This window comes from Dromiciops gliroides, chromosome 6, assembly GCF_019393635.1.
Source record: "Dromiciops gliroides isolate mDroGli1 chromosome 6, mDroGli1.pri, whole genome shotgun sequence".
NCBI lineage: Eukaryota > Metazoa > Chordata > Mammalia > Microbiotheria > Microbiotheriidae > Dromiciops > Dromiciops gliroides.
The window spans coordinates 196162389-196183113 of NC_057866.1; the positions used below are offsets into that span (position 1 = coordinate 196162389).

Below are 20725 nucleotides of genomic sequence, written 5' to 3' on the forward strand. Positions count from 1 at the left end.
CATTTGGGTAGTCCCTGGGACATACAGCTCAGCAAAGATGGTAAATGTTCCATTGTGGCTACAGAAGATGCACCTGCTTATTGACCCCTGCCCAATGCACTGTTTTCCATGCCACAGTAGAATCTATTAATCAGTTTATTAGCTGATTTTAAAAAGTAGCCCATAACTGTAGTAGCATCCATATGATAGATTTTTATTTTAAATAATTTACCCAGTTAGCTGCAGCTGGCCTTATAGGCAAGTGGTAGTAAATTGAGATGTTTTAGCAGCACATTTTTTATGTTTTTTCTCTAAAAATAATTCTTTTTTAAACAGTTTTATTTTACTTTATTTTATTTTTGAAGGGCAATGAGAGTTAAGTGACTTGCCCAGGGTCACACAGCTAGTGCCAAGTGTCTGAGGCTAGATTTGAACTCAGGTCCTCCTGAATCCAGGGCTGATGCTTTATCCATTGCACCACCTAGCTGCCCCCTCTAAAAACAATTCTTAAAGTTATCACAGAACAAAAGCTACTCAAAAAGTCACTTAGAAGAGAGAATGGCAAAGGACTATAAATTAAGAATATGATATTTCCCTTTTAGATTAGGAAACTATTTGATAGACAGGTCTATGGAGAAAAGCCTAAAACTAAAAACAGGGAAATATACAAATGCTCACTACCAACAAAAAAATATCAAAGTGTCTTCTATGGTGGATCCAATGTGATAGAAGAGATTTTCATATAGCTTAACTTTTTTTCTTCAAAACTCATATATATATATATGTATGTGTGTGTGTGTATGTATATGTATATATATATATATATATATATATTTTCTTTTTTGTGGGGCAATTGGGGTTAAGTGACTTGCCCAGGATCACACAGCTAGTAAGTGTCAAGTGTCTGAGGCCAAATTTGAACTCAGGACCTCCTGAATCCAGGGCCAGTGCTCTATGCACTGTGCCACCTAGCTGCCCCTCTTACATATTTTCTAACCTTAGAATTGGAAAGGAATAGCAACTTCTGCTCAGTGGATTTGCAGTTCCATGTTCAATTATCTTTTTTATCATACTATTTGTGGAAACACTTGTTTTATTCCATAAATTGAAAATAAACAAAATTCCAAACTCCAGAGTAATTCTGGCCAAGTCTCTTCTCATTTTAAGATCCTTCTCCATTTCCATTGTTAGATTATCTCACATCTTTTGTTTCTTTTATATGCTTATATCTGAGGCTTCTGTTCCAGGTCTTCTCTTTCTGTCTTTCTATCCATCCTTCCTTCCTTCCTTCCTTCCTTCCTTCCTTCCTTCCTTTTGATGGGGCAATGAGGATTAAGTGACTTGCCCAGGGTCACACAGCTAGAAAGTACCATGTGTCTGAGGCTGGATTTGAGTTCAAGTCCTCCTGACTCCAGGGCTGGTGCTCTATCCACTGAGCCACCTAGCTGCCCCCTGTTCCAGGTCTTTTCTTCTTTTCACTCTATACATACTCTATTTTGGTAATCCCAACCAGTCCCATTAGTTAAACTCTCTTCCCTATGCAGATGACTCCCTAGACTGTCTGTGCAGCCCTCATTTCTTGCCTAAGCTCCTGTACTGAATCTTTCATTGCTTGCTTCCTATTTCCCTGCCTCATTGTCACAGGCTTATAAAACCCGACATGCTTAAAACAAAACTCATATTTCTCCCTAAACACTCCTCCCAACTTCTCTATTTTTGTCAAGGGTGCCATCATTTTTATAATCAATAGTTTCATAACCTTGGAGTCATCTTTGGCTTCACTGCCCCCACTTCTTCCCCATTAATTTATCTTGTCTTAGTTTTTCTACCTCTTCTTGGGCCTCTTCTTTCTCCTCTTCACACCACCCCTCACCTCACACTCTCTTAGTTTAAGCCTTCATCACTCCTTACCTGGACTGTCACATAGTTTCCTATTTCGGTTCCATACATTCAGACCCTTCCCTTTCTAATGTATCTTGCACAGCTGCCACATTAATATTCCTAAAGCAAGTGTGACCATGTTCCTCTCCTCCTTCAGTGACTCTTGCCTCTAGGATAAAATAATGAACTTCTCCATTAGACACCTAAAAAGGCTTTTACAATCTGCTTCCAGACCTCCCTCCAGCCCACTTCCTGACCATGAGGCATTCAACTCTACCCTGTGATGCTAGCCACCATAGATATACTCCCATCCCCCTTTACAGAGAGAGCGTGAGCGCGTGTGAGCCTGAGCGCATTTTCTCTCTTTAGAAGGTGGTCAGGGACCATCTTGTATGCTTATAGTTGTCTCCTTTGTGATTAGTACATCTACTTCTCATCTAATTCTTCTTTGCTTTCTTCCCAGGGCTGAGTTCATATCAGTTTCCCACACATATTCTATGCCCCTGCCGAACTATCCTACTAGATATTCCTTGGAAATGATATTCTGGGCATTGCACAGATTCTCCTTTATACCTAGAATTCTCTTACTTCTCACCTCTCTGCATCATGGAACCCCTAGTTCTCTTTGAGAATCAACTCAAATCTCCCTTCTAACAAGACACCTTTCTTAATACCTGCAATTATTAGTGCTACCCTGAAATCATTTTGTATTAAACAAATACACACATACACAAACACACACACATTTTCCCAGTGAAATTTAAGACCCTTGAGTACAGGGACATTTTTATTTTTCTCTCTGTATCCATGGAAGACAGCACAATACTGGCCCATTGTAGGCTCTTAACAAATGTTTGTTGAACATATTATTTGTATACAGATTTAGGAATAACATGGTTTAATCAGTTTGGGAGTGTTGAGAGTGAGGTCTACAAAAATAATAATCATCATAATGAGAAGACAAGGCCAGAAAATATGTCCCTGGAATAACTGACACATATAGGGTGATAAGGTGACCCAGTTAGGAAAGCTGCAAGGCCCTCTTTTGTGATATTGGGAAGAAGAGATTAATTGTCAAAGAATTAGATAGAAGCAGTAAGAAAAATTGAGATTCAGAGAAAAACCCTCAATGTGAAAGTGAAAGAGAAAGGACAAACTGACATAGTTTACTGCGTTTATGGTTGCAGAGAAAGATTAACTACAGCCTGTGTGAGAGAATGAGTGAAGAAAAGATATTGCACAGATTTTAAATTAAAAAAAATTTTTTTTTTTTAGTGAGGCAATTGGGGTTAAGTGACTTGCCCAAGGTCACACAGCTAGTAAGTGTTAAGTGTCTGAGGCCCGATTTGAACTCAGGTACTCCTGACTCCAGGGCCGGTGGCTTTATCCACTGTGCCACCTAACTGCCCCTTATTGCACAGATTTTAAAGAAAATTCACAATTGAATACTTAGTGTTCTGTGGTCTGCAGAGAGACCAATTTCACCCTCTATAGTGATAAGGGATGGTCTTAGAAAGAGTAAGGACAGTTTGAAGAACTCACTGATGGGGAACAGGGGAATGAAGTTGCCTCACCTTGGGCTTCAACTTGAGCGATGTCTTTGTAAAGAGACATTATTTAGTATCTCTTTTGTGTTCCCTTTAAATATGGCTAGAAATGTTAAGCTCAGTAGAAAGAGGTGTTATTCCCCTGAAAGCGGACAGCCTGTGTCAGAGGACAAGCTGTGTAAATTGAAAGGAAGCCGGAACAAACTGTTTTTTTTTAAATATAGGAATATCAACATCATTTGCAAATTCTGAATAAATTAAGCTAAAGCTTCAAATGACAAAGGTGAGGCAGAAGAAAGGCAGTCACACAGAGAAATCAGGGAGAGAATGGACATGGGATTTTTCTCTCTTTTCCTGAAGATACAGAAGACAGGAATCTTTTCTCTCTTGCAGTTGCTACAAAGGAGGCCAAACTGGTAGAGCTTAGAAGAAATGGGAATGAAAAGTTTTGGAGAAATCACTTTGGGCACAAAGCCCTGGAGACACGGAGATAGCAGACAGCTGCCACTATGAAGACAGCTTTGCCTTCTTTAGCCCCGAGAGTCTGAGGATTTGTGCATATAGCCAGGGTTTTCAACACCTAGTCAAGTAGATGGGAGCAGAAGCCGGAGAAAATGGCCAAAACCTTTTTGTGATTGAACAGAAATGAAGCCACGCTGGCCCAAGGGCTTTTGATGCTCTGCTGTTTGACAGCACTTTATATATTTAGGTCTCTAAGGCTAGAACATATAAAACTGTTTATTTGGTCATTGGCATCAAGCCTGAAATTCAGGGAAGATGCCAACAGGTGGGCTGGGGTGCTCAATTCTATGCATGTGTACACTTACATGTGTCTATACAGACACATTCATATATTTATGTATATTTATTCAAATGGATATATAAAAGTAATGGGGAGTTATAACATGTTTTCCCACATATGTGACCTTTATAAAACTAATAATTAATTATTGATGTTAGCAAAACATTTAAACATAATATTTAAATATATTTAAACAAAATTTAAATATAAAAATAAATATAACTTCAAACACTATTTCAAGAAGTACAACCATTAAGATACAGTCCTAATTCATATTTTGCCTAATTCAGTACCTAAAGTATTCATAGGCAGAACCAAGACTTTACTGCAGCACAGCTTAAAAGAGATTGGAATTTACCCTGTAGAGCATTATCCAGGATGGATCAAGCTGATGGGTTTTGAGACCCAATAATCTGCAAGGGAAGGCTAAGGCTAGAAGGTAGAAAGGTTAGGAAAGTAGATATGTGGACATAGGCAGTGCTTCTCCCCTCCCTCCCCACCGCCGCCCCCCCCCCTCTGTGGAGGATTAAGAATACCTGGAGAACCAAACCCCTACTTGATATTCCTCTGGATTAAATTAGGAACAGGACCAGTTAAGTAAGGGGTCTCCTTTTCTGCTTCCTAGAGTATTTTCAGAAGATTCTTATATGGGAAAAAATGGGACAGATCTCTATCCTTCAAACTTTGTTCCCATAGATCCATCCTACACTCAACCCAAAAGATTAATTTCCATCCCTTCTAGCCCTTTGGGAGCCAAGCAAGTATAAGTCACAGGATAGACAAATGAATCAGAGAAATGTATAATCTCAGAACTCAGAATTTCATCTCATCTAACTTTTATCTGAATAGGAATCTGTTCTATCATGTATTCAATAAGACACTCATTTTTCATTAAAAAAAAAAGGTGCAGTGACAAGTAACATGCTCCCTCACAAGGTACCTCAGATTTAATTGTTAGGGAAGCCTTTCTTATATTCAGTGGAAATCTGCTGCCTAATAACTTTCTCTGAATTCTGGTTTTCTGCCCTTTAAGTTCAAGCAGAATCCTTTTCCCACCCACTATGTAGCCCTTCAGATATTTGAAGGTACTCATTGTGTCTCCAGTAAATCCTCTTTTTTTTCCCCATGCTCTTTCAGTGAATCTTTATCTAGAATTGTTTTTATTGCTCACTCTACCCTATTTACCCTTCTCTGGAAACATGTCAGCTTAATTAATCTTCTCTTAAAATGTCACACCTAGAAATTAATTCAGTGTTTGAAATATCGTCTGGCTAGCGCTAAGAATGGTGAGATGATCACCATCCTCATTGTCAGCACTATGTAGTTTAAGATTGGCCTAGGTGGGGCAGCTAGATGGCGCAGTGGATAGAGTACCAGCCCAGGAATCAGGAGTACCTGAGTTCAAATCCGGCCTCAGACACTTAACACTTACTAGCTGTGTGACCCTGGGCAAGTCACTTAACCCCAACTGCCTCACTAAAAACAAAACAAAACAAAAACAAAACAAAAAAAGTTTGGCTTAGGTTATTTTGCTGCCATGTCATACTTTTGTCTCATAATTCTTGGGGGCTCAGCCTCCCCCCCCCATACCCCTATTCCAACTGGTACTTCACCTCATTGTTGCTGTATTCTACCAAGGCTGAAGCAGGATTTTGGCCAAAGGGCTCCTGCCACTGTGTTCAATATTTGGATCAGCTGAGCAGGCCTATGCTTGGGTTATTCATCTTATGGGAATAACAACTAGCCACTTAGTTCAGTATTAATAGCCTTGGAGTATTGGTGGCATGTATAGATATTTGAAACTAATCTGATAAAAGTGATGGCAGATGTTAAATGAAAAGGATATATATATATATATATATACACACACACACACACACACACACACACACACACACACACACACATATATATATATATATATTCTTTAGCAAAAGCAAATATTCCTCCTTTATAACCACTATCTCTCCTGTTCTTTTCCCATTTCCTGCCAATTCTAGGAAAGCTGAATTCTTTCAAGGCTAAATGGAATTAATTTTAAGTTGTGAGATGAATGCAGTTGGGATGGGTACTCATGAAATCCTAAGATTGAGAGCTGTAAGAGAGACAAAAGGGCATTTATTCCAGCCCTTATTGCCCGTGACTTCATGAAAATCTTGTGAATTATGTAATGAGATTCTTATTGTCCCCCCTTCAACAGCTGGAGAAACCATTAAGTAGGAGTCCAAATTTGGTCCTCACTCTAAATTATGAGAATACTACATATAGTCTAAACTCTGCAAACATATATTTTACTATAAAACCATAGGACTCAGAGCTATGAGGGACATTATGGATATTTGGTATATGTACCACCTTGGAACAATTAACTGCATCCTTGAATGCAAATGGAATCAATTACTAAGGAGTATTTTTGTCAAGTGATTCAGGATCTTGGATTGCTCTCATCAATTTGCCATTTATCACTTGTATGACACAAGAGATGTCACTTCATCTTTCTGAGCCCCACTTGCCTCATCTTTGAAAGAAAGGGATTAGACTAGATTCTGGCACTAAATTTATGACTCAATGAGCTAGTTCCCCACTCTTGGCTTAGAGAACATGGTGCAGTGACTCATTATGACCATCAGAGGGTGTCGTGTTTCAGGTTTTTTTTTCTCCCCTCTAAAGCTAGGAGAATCTCTTGCTTAGTTCATTGAACTAGGTTTTTCCCAAAATACTTTGGGTCATGGAAGACTTGGGGATCAGAAAATGTTGAAGAAGCCTTTACATTTTGGTTTAAGGAATCTAGGGGCATAAAAAATTTTGATGCGAAGTAAGTTGCCCCATGTAATAGATACTTTTGATATATGCATAATTTTGTTTTTTAAAAACATTTTATTTTATTTTTATTTGTTTTTAATTTTTTATGGGGCAAAGGGGGTTAAGTGACTTGCCCAGGGTCACACAGCTAGTAAGTGTCAAGTGTCTGAGGCTGGATTTGAACTCAGGTACTCCTGAATCCAGGGCCGGTGCTTTATCCACTGCACCACCTAGCTGCCCCAATTTTTACATTTTAGAAAGAAAATTATCATTAACACCATTTTTTCATGGAAACTTTATTCCCAAATGCATATAAGATATGGAAATGCTGAATTAAATCATACCCTACCATTGGGACTAACTGCATGCTTAGGTTCAATAGGTTGTCTAATGTAATCAATCAATTAATTAATTACTTCCTACCTACCTTCATTTATTTATTTACTTTTTTTGTGAGGCAGTTGGGTTTAAGTGACTTGCCCAGGGTCACACAGCTAATAATTGTTAAGTGTCTGAGGCAGGTTTTGAACTAAGTTCCTCCTGAATCTAGGGTCAGTGCTCTATCCACCATACCACCTAGCTGCCCCTTGTCTAATGTAATTTAAAAACCTCTCTGCCAGTGGCATCAAAATTTCATCATTATTTTCCTTGCCACTATTAAAAGGCAGAAACTACCCAAAAGAGGCAGTTTGGCAAGCTTGAATTAATTTCTCAGCATGACTAGTCAAACATTTGGTAAAAGTTCACAACTAGCTAATATGGGAATTTTTCCATGACAACTCATGTATAACTTATTTTGAATAGCTTGAGTTCATGTGGGTGGGGGATGGAAATGGAGTGGGGAAGAGAAATTGGAACACAAAGTTTTTAAAAAATTGATGTTAAAATGTTGTTTTTTACATATATTTTGGAAAATAAAATTCTATTAAAAAAAAAAAGTTCAAACTAATTTTTTTGAGGTAGAGATTGTAGGGGAGCATGGGACCCTGTCCAAAAGGACATCTCAGTAGAGAGACATAATAGGGGAACAGGGTAGTTCAAGAATAAGAGTTGAGGGATACTAAAATGGAATTGCAAAGGCACAGAAGGACTATTATGCTTACTTGACAACTTTGCCCAAGTATAGGCTTGACTACTGACCAGGTTGAGGTAATAAAACTTTCAAAATTTATGAAGGGATAGTTGGACATATTATGGGCACGTGGTCAAAATAACTGAAGAAGGACAAGGCAATCAGGACAGAAAAGGGTTTTTTAAATATCACATAAGGAATAGTTGAGGGAACTGAAAACTAGAGAGGAGCAAACATGGGAGATATAAACTAAGAAGCTTGTGGTAAGTATCTTCAAATATTTTAAGGCTTATCGTGGAAGAAAGGGAGTAATTCTGTTCATTTCCTGAGAACTGATACATGGGAATTAAAAGAAGGAATATTTGGACTCCTTAAAAGGAAGAATTTTCTGATAATTATCATTGTCTAATGATAGACTGCCTTGTCTTACATGGAAATATATTCTCCATTGAGAATATATTGAAAAGGTTTAAGAAGATTCTAGGTGATATATTAGTGATGGTGTAAGAAGGAATTCCTGTAGTGTCTGAAGGTTTAGACTTGATAACTTCCACAGTGTATCACATAGTAGTTGAGACAATGGACTTGAATACCAAGCTCCAGAAGGTTTGACCAGACTGCTTGCTCCAAAAATGGAACAGCTAAATAAGGTTGAATACAAAATGAAGAGATTTTTGTTTGTATGTTTAGCCATAGGAATTCGTAAAGGATTTCTATCAAGTCATGGAGGGATTTGATTGACATTACACAATGTATTGAAATACAGGGCTATTATGGATCAAAATAAATTCCCCTTTTCTTGCATATGCTATTGTCTCTGTAGATTAGTGAATTTGCCAAATGTCGAAGAAAACCTTCTTATATGGAAAAGTATTTTTTTGTACCAGACTAAACTTAGGAACCTATTCTTTGGTTCTTAAATACTGATAAATAAACACATTTTAAAAGACATAAAACAACATTGGCTGGTTAGCAGTGGTAAAATCAAAGCACTTTGCCTAATAAAGTAGCAAAAATGTTTGGACAATCATTTCTATTGAAATACATACAAGAATTTTTCTGGGAAAATCTCTCAAAGCAATTAGTCCAAGAAGAGTTAAAAAACATTTATATTTTTCAATAATTTTTTAAAAGATGAATATATATATTTCCTTTTTTCCTTTCTAATCAGTACAAAATGATCTTCCTAGTTTTTCAAATTACAGAAGTACCATAATGAGTCTACTTTTCACTGCACATCTGCATTTTTCCATCTTGTGGTACAAGCAGAAGATCACCATTACATATTTTCTATGTTAAACTCCAAATTTATTCTTAACTTGAACTGCTCAGTCTTAAGTTTAAAGATGACAACTTAAAGACCCTCATCCAAAAAGAGAATTTGTCTAAGGCACATTTGGATGTAGGATTATTTCCTCTCAACTTGAACCTTGCTGTACAATTAAGCAGTCAATGATGGAGGCATGGTGAACTAGAGCAGTACCACCCACAACTTAAAAATTAGGCATATTTGGAAATACATCAGACTTTTACTTATCTAATTGCAAAACCTCTAGATTTCCTGCATTTTCAGTTTTTCCCTATTGCTGCCAATTCCCTTTGTAGTAATCAGTCTTTCAGTAGAAGAATAATCACTAAAAAAAAAAAAGAAAAAAGAAACAATCACTTTGCACAATAGAAATACTTGGAAAAGATTTGGCAAGTAAAATGAGATTATCTTTTACTTAATTTATTATTTCTGTTCATTCATTTCATCAATATGTATTTACTGAGGGTCCAATATGCATATTATATTATGCAGCATGTTGTGATGAATCAGAGAGCCCTATCAGACATGATCACTGGCCTCAAAGAATTTTCAATCCAATTGAAATCCATACAAGATGGAATTTCAGGAGAAAAGGAGGGAGGGAGGGAGAAAACAAGCATTTATTAAGTGCCCACACTGTGCCAGCCACTGTGTTAACCAGTTTATAAGTGCTTGTCTCATTTGATCCTTAAAACAATCCTGGGAGGTAGGTGCTATCATTATCCCCATTTCCAATGAGGTTGTTCTTGTGTTGTTTTAGTTGTATCCAACTTTTTGTAAGCTCGTTGGGATTTTCTTGGCAAAGATCTTAGAATGGTTTGCCATTCCCTTCTCTATCTCATATTACAGATGAGGAAACTGAGACAAACAGAGGTTAAGTGATCTGTCCAGTGCCTGAGGCCAGATTTGACCTCAGGTTTTCCTGACTCCATGTCCAGTGCTCTATCCGTTGAGACATCTAGCCACCATACAAGACAATATATGATTCTGGTCCCCCTACTTCCTAGGTTTGTGACCTTGTAAAAATCATTTTCCTATGATTAAGCATCAAAACAGAAAAGGAAGAAATCATTATGAATGGACAAATTTCCAAAGCTGTATGTCTCCTCCATGAACGAGATATTCCCAACTAAAGTGTTTCCCAAAAGACTTGTAAATTGATCCCAGCTTCCTTTCCCCTTTTGCATTTATCCCCTTTTTAAGGGGGGGGGGGCGACTCTCAAAAGCATAACTTTGTGGACATACTCCAAACTAACCCCATAATAGGCAGAAAAATTACCTTTAAAATTGGGTCTGATCCTTGCATCATAGCCTGATGTCCTGCCCATTAGTTTATCCAAAAAATCAGATGGTGACATTGGTGTGCTACGTGATCTTGCACTGTCTGTCTCCTTTGTGGCAACCAAACTATAAAGAAAAAGACAAGATCCACATTTCATGAAGTCAGCAACAATAGTTGCATATGCAGTTATAATAATAATAAATTAATAATATAATGATAATAAGGTTATTCAAATTCTTTCATAAATGAAAATATCTCTAGGCTAATGAAAGAAAACTTGATGTGCATTGGTAGTAAGACTTTCATTAAGCCAAACGAATAGGTTTGTGAGATTTACATGCTCAGGCTTTATTTTGAACTTAAACCTTTTCAAATTGTGTAAGGCCCCATTTCGACGTGAAATATAGAACTAGAAAATATTTTAGAAGGAAAATTATTAGCACTATTTTTTCATGGGACCTGTATTCCCATTGCCTATAATATATTTTGAGAAATACTGAAATAAATCATACACAAGCACCAAGATTAGTGGTAAGCATATGTCAAATAAGATAAATTTCACTCCTGAACACAGAGCAAAACTCATCAAAGCACCAGGCTTTCAAAAATTAATACTCCTCTGCCCCATTTCCCAGACCTGGTTTCTTTACATAATAATTATTGAGGAATCAAAAACATGGAGTATATTATACAGAGTTGTTGTTGGTTATCCTTTGTTCTCAAAGAGGATCATGACATCAGGAGGTGATGTTATGACTTGCAGTGAACTGCATTTAAGTGAGGAAGAGCTGTTAAAAGTCACCAGCTTTACTCTCCCCTCCAGAGCCATCTGGTCCAATGGCAAGATAAATATCAGGATGATTAGAGATGGCCCTGGATGTTTGAGGCAATCAGAGTTAAGTGACTTGCCCAGAGTCACACAGCTAGTAAGTAATTGTCAAGTGTCTGAGGCCTCATTTGAATTCATATCCTTTTGACTCAGAAGTACTGCCTGGCTATCCCATTATATGGAGCAAAGAAACCACAAAAGTCCAGCTCAATAGAATAAGTTTCTAATTTAAATAGTTCTTTATACAAAAATACAACTTTTTCTTTCTTTTCTTTTTTAAAAAAAGTTTTGTGTGAAGTTCTCTCAACTGTAACCTTATTATCCCTCAATGCACATATAATTACTTTTTCCTCAAGGCAGAATACTTCCCAAGTTAGTAATATATTGGCCTATATTTATCAAGATTTTGTTCTGTCACAAAACCACTGCATGAATTACTCAAATTCAGAAATCATATGTGTCAAGAAGGGAAAGTGCTATAAGCATAGTTTATGCAACTAGCTATCATATGATAAAAATCTATGTCAGGGAATAGTCATCCCAATTTCAGTCTTTTTAATATGTATTTTTTTCCTTGTTTTACTTATGCAATTTTGTCCAAGCAGGACCATAGTAACATATTCCTCCTACTTCAATCTCTCTTTAGGCTTCTGCCACACTGGTTAATAGCAATTTTGTTTTGTTTCTTCTTTCTTTTTTTGTTCTTTTTTTTTTTTTTTGGCAGGGCAATGAAGGTTAAATGACTTGCCCAGGGTCACACGGCTAGTAAGTGTTAAGTGTCTGAGGCCAGATTTGAACCCAGGTACTCCTGACTCCAGGGCCAGTGCTCTATCCACTGCACCACCTAGCTGCCCCTCCATCTTCCTTCTGTAGGTTCCAGAAACTATATCCCTCCAGATTCTGTTCTCTTATTTAGAAGTCAAGATTCCAATTGCCATTTCCCTGAATGGCAGCAGATCTCCAGACTTCACTTACAGGGTATGATGTTATTTCTCTGTCTACTATCCTTTGTCAACATTTGACCAGTATAGTCAACGCTATCAAAATACTTACTATTACCATTTAATTTTTTTTCACTCAAAATCAACATCACCATGCTTTTCCTTCAATAAGTAACCTGACAGTGGTACTTTAAGTGTTGAGAGTTGGAAGGGACCTTAAAGGTAACATTTCAAACTTTTCATTTTATAGTTAAAGAAACTATAATATCAGGTAGGTGAGAGGTTTTTCCCCTTTTCTACTTCCTCATCCAGAAATCAAGTAGTTTGGAAAATCTTGCTAATCGAAGATAGTAAAGGAATTCTAAGTTTAGGAGAATGGGTGGAATCTTACTCATTGTGTTTATTCAGACAGGTCTGGGAAGATGTGGATTCTCCCTTTTGTCAGAGAGATGATATGGAAATTGGTAAGTCTCTTTGACTAAGACTTGGGTAATCTAAATCATGTATCCCTAAAACCCACATTAGAATTAGCCCAATCCTATTATAATTTTCATTCTCTCATTAATTGTTAATCAATCAGAATTGATTATTATCCTCAGGACCACCCATTCTTCCAAGGGCATATAAATTGTGAACCCCTTTTCATGAGGGATCTTTGGAATTTTAGATTGCCAACTACTTCTTTTGTTAATAAAATGCTAGAATTATTAATAGAAAAATTAATTACACAGAAACTATCTCTCTTGAACTTTTTAAACTTCACAACGGCAAAACCCAAGGTTGAACATCTGTGAATTAATTTTACCATATTCCATATGTGATATTATGCCCATGTGCTATATACTATTGTGTGTGGTGGTAAAAATTTGTCATGTAATATTCATTTGGTATATTGGTTCATCTATTGCCTCCAAAGTAAAAAAAAAACAAACACAAAAAACCCCCAAACAACCCAGTGTTCTGAATTAGCACTAAGTACAGTATCTGAGTTAGCCCCTAGCTGACTAGTCAACTAACTATTAAATAGATGATTTACTTTTTACTCACTCATCACATGTACAAAGATAGGCTAGCTACCTCCTCCTTCTTCCTCCTCCTCCTTTTTTCTTTTTCTTTTTTTTTGCAGGGTAATGAGGGTTAAGTAACTTGCCCAGGGTCACACAACCAGTAAGTGTCAAGTGTTTGAGTCCAAATTTGAACTCAGGTCCTCCTGAATCCAGGGCCAGTGCTTTATCCACTGCACCACCTAGCTGTCCCCTAGGATAGCTACTTTCTTAACATGTTGCAGTACTGCCACTGGTCATAGAAATTGTCCAAGTTTCTGGACCACTCTCATCGTGATCATACTACTCTACTTAAAAGAATCTTTTAAGACTTACTTTTTCTGAGTTGGTTTATCCTTTTTCATGGAAATGCTTGTTTTATTCCATAAATTTAAAATAAAATAAATTTAAAAAAACTGAGAAAGGAATTGCTCAATGCAGTGATAACTTTCATTCAGACTAACTTTAATTCTTTGTGGCAAGAATTTTTATTCTTCTTATGCACTTATATACTTTATTTGAGCAAAAACCATATGCATTAAGAACAGTAGTAAGACACCAACTCTTCAGGATATTCCTTTGATAGGGGGATAAGCATGATAATTGGCATGTCAGTCAGCTTTCACTGAATGTTGTAAGCATCTTTAGAAATATAATCACTTAAACTAAGAAGCTTAACGTTTAATAGTGGAAATTGGAAAAAAAAAGTATGAAAAAAAGGGTACCATGACACATTGATTAAAAAAAAAAGAAGCCAATATGTTCTTTGCAGTAAATTTTGATGGTGCCTGATCAAAGTAGGAAGGGTTTTTGTGGAGGGGGCTGGACATGACGTGGACAGGTTTTGATTTCAAGCTACAGTGAAAAGAACCCTGAATTCGGAGTCAGAGGATTCAGGTCTACCACTTGCTAGCTCTTTGCCCTTCCTGGGCTTGTTATTTAACTTTTCTCTGTCTCACTGTCCTTACCTGTAAAATGAGGGGGTTGGAGTATATGACTTTTAGGGATTCTAATACTTCTAAAGTTATGTTCCTATAAGCCTACAATTTTTTTTGGGGGGGGGAGCAATGAGGGTTAAGTGACTTGCCCAGTGTCACATAGCTAGTAAGCATCAAGTGTCTGAGGCCAGATTTGAACTCAGGTCCTCCTGAATCCAGGGCTGGTGCTTTATCTACTGCACCACCTAGCTGCTCTGACCCTATAAATTAATTTTCATTTGTATTTTGATTGAGAGTAGATTAGTTATATAACAATTGGATTGATGCCACCTGCTGGAGACCTACTGTAGGAAAGCTCCACCATGAGGAGAAGGCATCTGAGGGCAAGCCATGTGGTCAGTTCCTTGGCATCAGGAAGCGATGTTTGTTCGTGGGTACTGTCTATCAAAGCTACCAGCCAATCAACTTGAGGAGCCTCCCATTTCCAGGAGGAGGACATGAAGGAGGAAGCGGACGCTGGTGGAGAGATTCTTCCTCTTTTGGTTCCTGACCTCGCCATGGTGGGTCAGATGATGGGGTATCTTAGAAATAGTTAGATTTTTACCTTTCTCTCTGATCCTAATGCTTTTTAATAAATACTTAAACACTTAAATACTCTTGCTAAAGCTTATAATTTATTGGTGACCACTCATTAGATTTTACATAGTATAGCTAGAATTTTAGTCCCTTACACTTGTTTTGTATAAGAAAATACTTTGAGAAATGAGAGGTTCATAACTGACCCTAAAATATCTTCTAAATTTAATTTTTGCTTTATAATTTCAGTTAATTTTCAATAACTTTTCCTAGTGAACCTATTTTATAATGTGAACACTTGCTAAAGAACTATTTCCTTCCTAAAAATGATCTATAGTTATAATTTCTATTTCCGTAATCTTGGGCTTATTAACCTACCCCATAACCTCTCTGGGATTTAGTCTTCTTAACTGGGATTAAGTAGGTACAGAGACTGGACTTGTGATTTTATTGCTATAGAGACTTACCAGATGTTATTGCTAGAGGTTTGCTAATGCAGGTTTACATCTTCTTTGAACAATTTATCATCTTAGAGAACTTATAACACTTATAGGTTAAGTGACTTGCTCAAGGTCATAGATTCTGTATGTGTCAGAGGCAGGACATAGGTCTTTCTTGCTCAGAGACCCATGATGTCAAGCTACCATTAAAATATAAATAACAAATAATAATCAAGTGTGTCCTATTTTTACTTTGGGAGATTCTCAATTGTGGGAGTAGGAACTACTTAATAAATCATCTGGTGGGGGCTATTCCAAATTACAGTCATAAATTCCATATATGTAATTCATTTTTGCTGTGTGCTGAGATATGTGTATAATTAGTACATTACATTAATAATTCCCTAATTCAACCACCATAAATGATTTGTTGTTCATTTGTTTTAGTCATATCTGACTCTTTGTGAACACATTTGGGGTTTTCTTGGTAAAGTTATTCACGTGGTTTGCTATTTCCTCTCCAGCTCATTTTACTGATGAGGAAACTGAGGCAAACACAGTTAAGAAACTTGCCCAGGGTAACACATTTGAGGTCAGATTGGAATTCAGGTCCTCTATCCACTTTGTCACTTATCTGCCCCCCACCAACCCCCATAGAATTATACAATATGACAATGAGTGCAATGTCCTATTTCTTCTTTTAGATTCTTCAGAGAGAAGAAATCCCAATCTGAAGGCCAGATTTAGCACTGCTTCCCCATTTAGGGACTTCTTAATGATTCAAAGTAATCATTATTAATGTCCAGTGTTGCACTAGGGTGTAGATCATAAATTTAAAGCTGGAAAGAAATTCGGAGATCACCTAATGTACACCATGAACCTTACAGATGAGGAAATTAAAGCACAGGAGGTAATTTATAAGAAAGGTGGTTTCCAAGGTCACCCTGGTAGCAAACAGCAGAGTACGCGTTTTAAACAAGGTACTCTGATGTGAAGTCCAGCCACTTTCTACTACTTCATGCTGCCTGAGAAAAAGAGGTAATATTTTTTTTCTGTCCAATGCGAATACAATCCATTTGATGTGTTTTTCTTTTTCCTCTAGGAGGACTTTTGCTCTTCTACGGAGAGAGCAAAGGCCCTGAAGGCTAATAAAGAGTAGTTGAAGATTTGTGAATTGTTGTTGACTTAATTTGCATTTGAGGTTAATTAGCATTTCAAAAGAGAGGAATATGAAATAATGTGCTAAAGCCTAATGATATGATTTACCTGTGGTAATATCTGTCTGGTTACTATTAATGCAGCATAAATTATACACACATACACACACATTATATCACATTCACATATATACACATACGTGTGTACATGCCTATACCTATATACAAATATACATACATATACATGTATGTGCATATCTATATCTATATACATACATATATATATATATATGTACATGCTCACAAACCCTATCTATCTATGACACCTAAAGGGGAATATATTATTCCCTAGAGGGGTGTGTGTATATACACATACATACATACATCAAGACAACTAGAGGGGAAAATATTATCTATCTATAGCTACATATCTATATAGATATCTATATCTAGATTGATAGATATCTATTTATATCTAGATAGATATTATATTCCCCTCTAGTTGTTTTGATGTATGTATGTATGTATGTATATGTATATACACACACCCCTCTAGGGAATAATACATTATGCTATATAATATCTATAATAATATTATGATATATCTATATCTAGATAGACATTTTTATCTAGATATCTATATCTAGATTGACAGTTATCTATATCTAGATAGATAGATATTTATATCTAGATAGATAGAAAATATGTCCCCCTCTAGGTATCCTGTTCTGCTCTCTTACTGAGAGCAGTCTCTTAAAGTTTAAAAAAAAATAAAGAGTAGCTGGAGATTTGTGAATAGGAGTTAATGAGTTAATCTGCATTTTATAAAATTAACATTTCAAAAGAGAATAATATGAAATAATATACTAGATGCTACAATCCAAGAATACAACAGAATAAGAGTATTTACTATCACTTTTTATTATTCAGTCATTCTTCTTTGTTTCTCTTTATCTCAATCTCTTTCCCCCTCTGTAATAATGGAACCAAAAAACCCAGGAAAAATAAATAGAAATTTTTCTTCTCAAATGATCGAGTGAGACAATAAGTACAAATTGCTTTGCAATTCCTAAAGCACAAAATATCAATGCTATATCATCATCAGCATCAGCATCAAAGAAAGACTAAGCAAATCTATTGCTTATACTTGATGGGACAATGATAAACAATAATTGATAGAAAGCAGAGCTATTTAAGTCTTGGTTGGTTTTTCTCTTCTCAACCAAGAACAATGACCTTTGCAATAGAAAGAACAGAATCTTTACCAGGAAGTTAAAACCACATATGGATAGGCATATAGTTAAAGAACACTTAGCTGCTCTTAATAAGTACAAGTCACCAGTTGGAGATGTATGTCAGGGTACTGAATGAATTGGCAGATATGATTGCTGAAGTAATGACTACTGCTACAATGATATCTTGGAGAACAGGAGATGCACTACAGGATTGTTGTTCAGTTGTGTCAGTCATGTTTAACTCTTCATTGACCCCATTTGGGGTTTTCTTGGCAAAGATACTGAAGTGGTTTGCCATTTCCTTATCAAGCTCATTTTACTGATGAGGAAACTTAAATAAAGAGGGTCAAGTAGTCACTTGCCCAGGGTCACACAACTAGGAAGTATCTGAGGCTGGATTTGAACTCAGGAAAATGAATCTTCCATATTATTCTATTCATTATGTCACCTAACTGCCCAAGAAAATAGCAAATGGAAAGGGAGAGAGATAGTGGTGGAGGGAGGGAAGGAAGGAGGGAGGGATAGAGGGGAGACTTTCAGAAAGAGAGGGGGGGAGAGATAGAGATGGAGACAGAGATGGAGGGGGGGAGAGAGAGAGAGAGAGAGAGAGAGAGAGAGAGAGAGAGAGAGAGAGAGGAAACCATAAACTAGTGATTTCTCTTTCCTTTCAAACTTCTGTGGAACACATTTCTCTCATTTGCTTGCCATTTATTCTACATTTGTCTTGTACTACTCCTTATCAACTGGTGTTCTTGTCTTCTCATCTTAATCAGATATTCTTAGAGACCCACAGCCTACATTTCATAATCTCTTTCAGTTATCTTTGCATCTATGCCACTCAGAGAGTGCCTGGTATATTACAAGCATTGATAATCAATTAAAAGAGTTTCTCAGTGGTAGTGTTTATCCTGTTGTGGTTCTCATTAGAAATATTCATTTTTGGTTGGACAATCAATGTTACCAGCATCATCTCTGTACTGTAGAGTGAACCCTCATTCTGAGGAATAGCTGTGGCCACACCTAGGGTGCTTCCCTTGTTGTAAGACCATCACATTTAGCCCCCAGGGTATGTGTCAGTCACTATTTCCATACACTTTGCATATTGTCTCAACAATCTAAAAACATCTTCCAGGGAGGCTTCAGTATTTCTGCCCCTGCTGGCCACATGGAAGAATTGCAGGGGTTCTTGCCTCACAATTCTGAAACTGCAGAACTTTACTAGTTACCTCTGGCTGGCTCATCAACTCAAATCAGGTTGGAGAAGGAAGTCTCCTGAAATAGACCAGTGTATGTATATAGAGGTTGTATTAGTCAAGTCGGAAAGATCCCACACTAACTTGAATCTTATCCCCATATGTTCTTATCTGTGGCAGGAATGGGTATGTGAACAAAAAGGGAATTCAACCACTGTCTCAGAAAGACTAATCATCACTTTCTGATCTTAGTGATTTTTTCTTAATAAAATTCCAGTATCCCACATTTTAGCAATACTATTTCCTCTGATCTTTGTATGATGCATGGTGCCTGCAATCTTAAATTCCAGATCAATTGTATAGAAATATCTTTATAATCAGGCTCAATAATGAATTTCACTATTGGTGACTGACTTGCTAAAGGAATGACACTATTTTTTAAAAACTGATTTGTTTCTTTTTTCTTTTTTAAAGAGCTTCCTGAATCTTAGATGGAAGACTGTCTCATGTTCTTTTTTCTTTCTTTCTTTTTTCCTTTGGTGAGGCAATGAGGGTTTAGTGACTTGCCCAGGATCTCACAGCTAGTAAGCATCAAGTGTCTGATTTGGCTGGATTTGAACACAAGTCCTCCTGGATCCAGGGCCAGTGCTTTATCCACTTTACCACCTAGCTGCCCCCAGAAGACTGTTTCTGACAAGTAGAAATGATTATCTTTCTCTACCCCCAAATTTTCCCTCTGAAGAGTTATAGAAGAAAATAAGATTAATCTTGTTTTGCATTAAGGAAAACTAATCTTTTATGTCTTTAACGATGAATAATTTATTGATATGAAGGTGACTAATCCCTTTTCATGTCTGTTACATTCAAAAATCAACAGTGCAGGAATTGCATTAAATTGGACTGAAAGAGGAAAAAAAAAAGGTAGAAAGGATACCTTCTCATTCATATCATTTTGGAGACCTAATGGCTATCCCTCATTAAAGTCTGGAGGGAAAGAGTATAGGGTTTCTGCCTTAAAATGGAACATTTAATCACATATTTTATGTTCTCAGTAAAACAGCTGGGTTTTTTGTTGTTCTTCACACATCACATCTGTTTGTGTTTTTCATATGACACGACTTGTGAGAATAATTGGTACACTGCTGTTATAAATATCAGTTATGTATTTTATGAGTCGGCTTATATTTAGTAAGAAATACATAGATTTTGCAACTGGTCTTTTAAAAAGTGTCATTAATTCAAGTCATCAATAAGTGGAAAAAAGGCTATGAAATGTTTCTGACTGATACTGAGCTCATCACTAGTTTGTTAGTTCTTTAGCATAAAATGTCATGAAACACATAATCCATTCTTCAGTTATATGTAATTATTCAACCAAAATACTATCCTTTAATTTAAAAGTCATTTAAATTATTTAAACCACATAGAATTCCAAATATATTTTCTCCTTCCATTATCAACCCCTCAAAAGAGGTCTTCTGGTAGATAACAGGAGAAAAGATTGAGAAATGTGGCTTGATTTAGTAAGGAGAAAGATCTAATAGTTTGCCTTTAGTCCCTAATCATTTTTTTCATAGATCCATGGTTTGTTCTATACAGGTGGAGATCCTATACATAAAGAAGTCTAGTAATGCTGATACAGAACCTTTATTTCTATATCAGGGATCCTGATATTAAGGGACCCCCAAGGGGTATAGAG

At 36.6% G+C, this 20725-nt stretch overlaps 1 protein-coding gene across 2 annotated transcripts in view; it reads right to left on the minus strand.

The window, feature by feature from the left end:
* GLRA3 (glycine receptor alpha 3) overlaps positions 1-20725 on the minus strand; it is a 270886-nt gene that overhangs the window by 126667 nt on the left and 123494 nt on the right. For both annotated transcript variants that reach the window (XM_043971178.1, XM_043971177.1), the window contains exon 2: positions 10672-10799. In XM_043971178.1, the coding sequence (XP_043827113.1) occupies positions 10672-10799 (128 nt within the window). The remainder of the gene's footprint in view (positions 1-10671; positions 10800-20725) is intronic.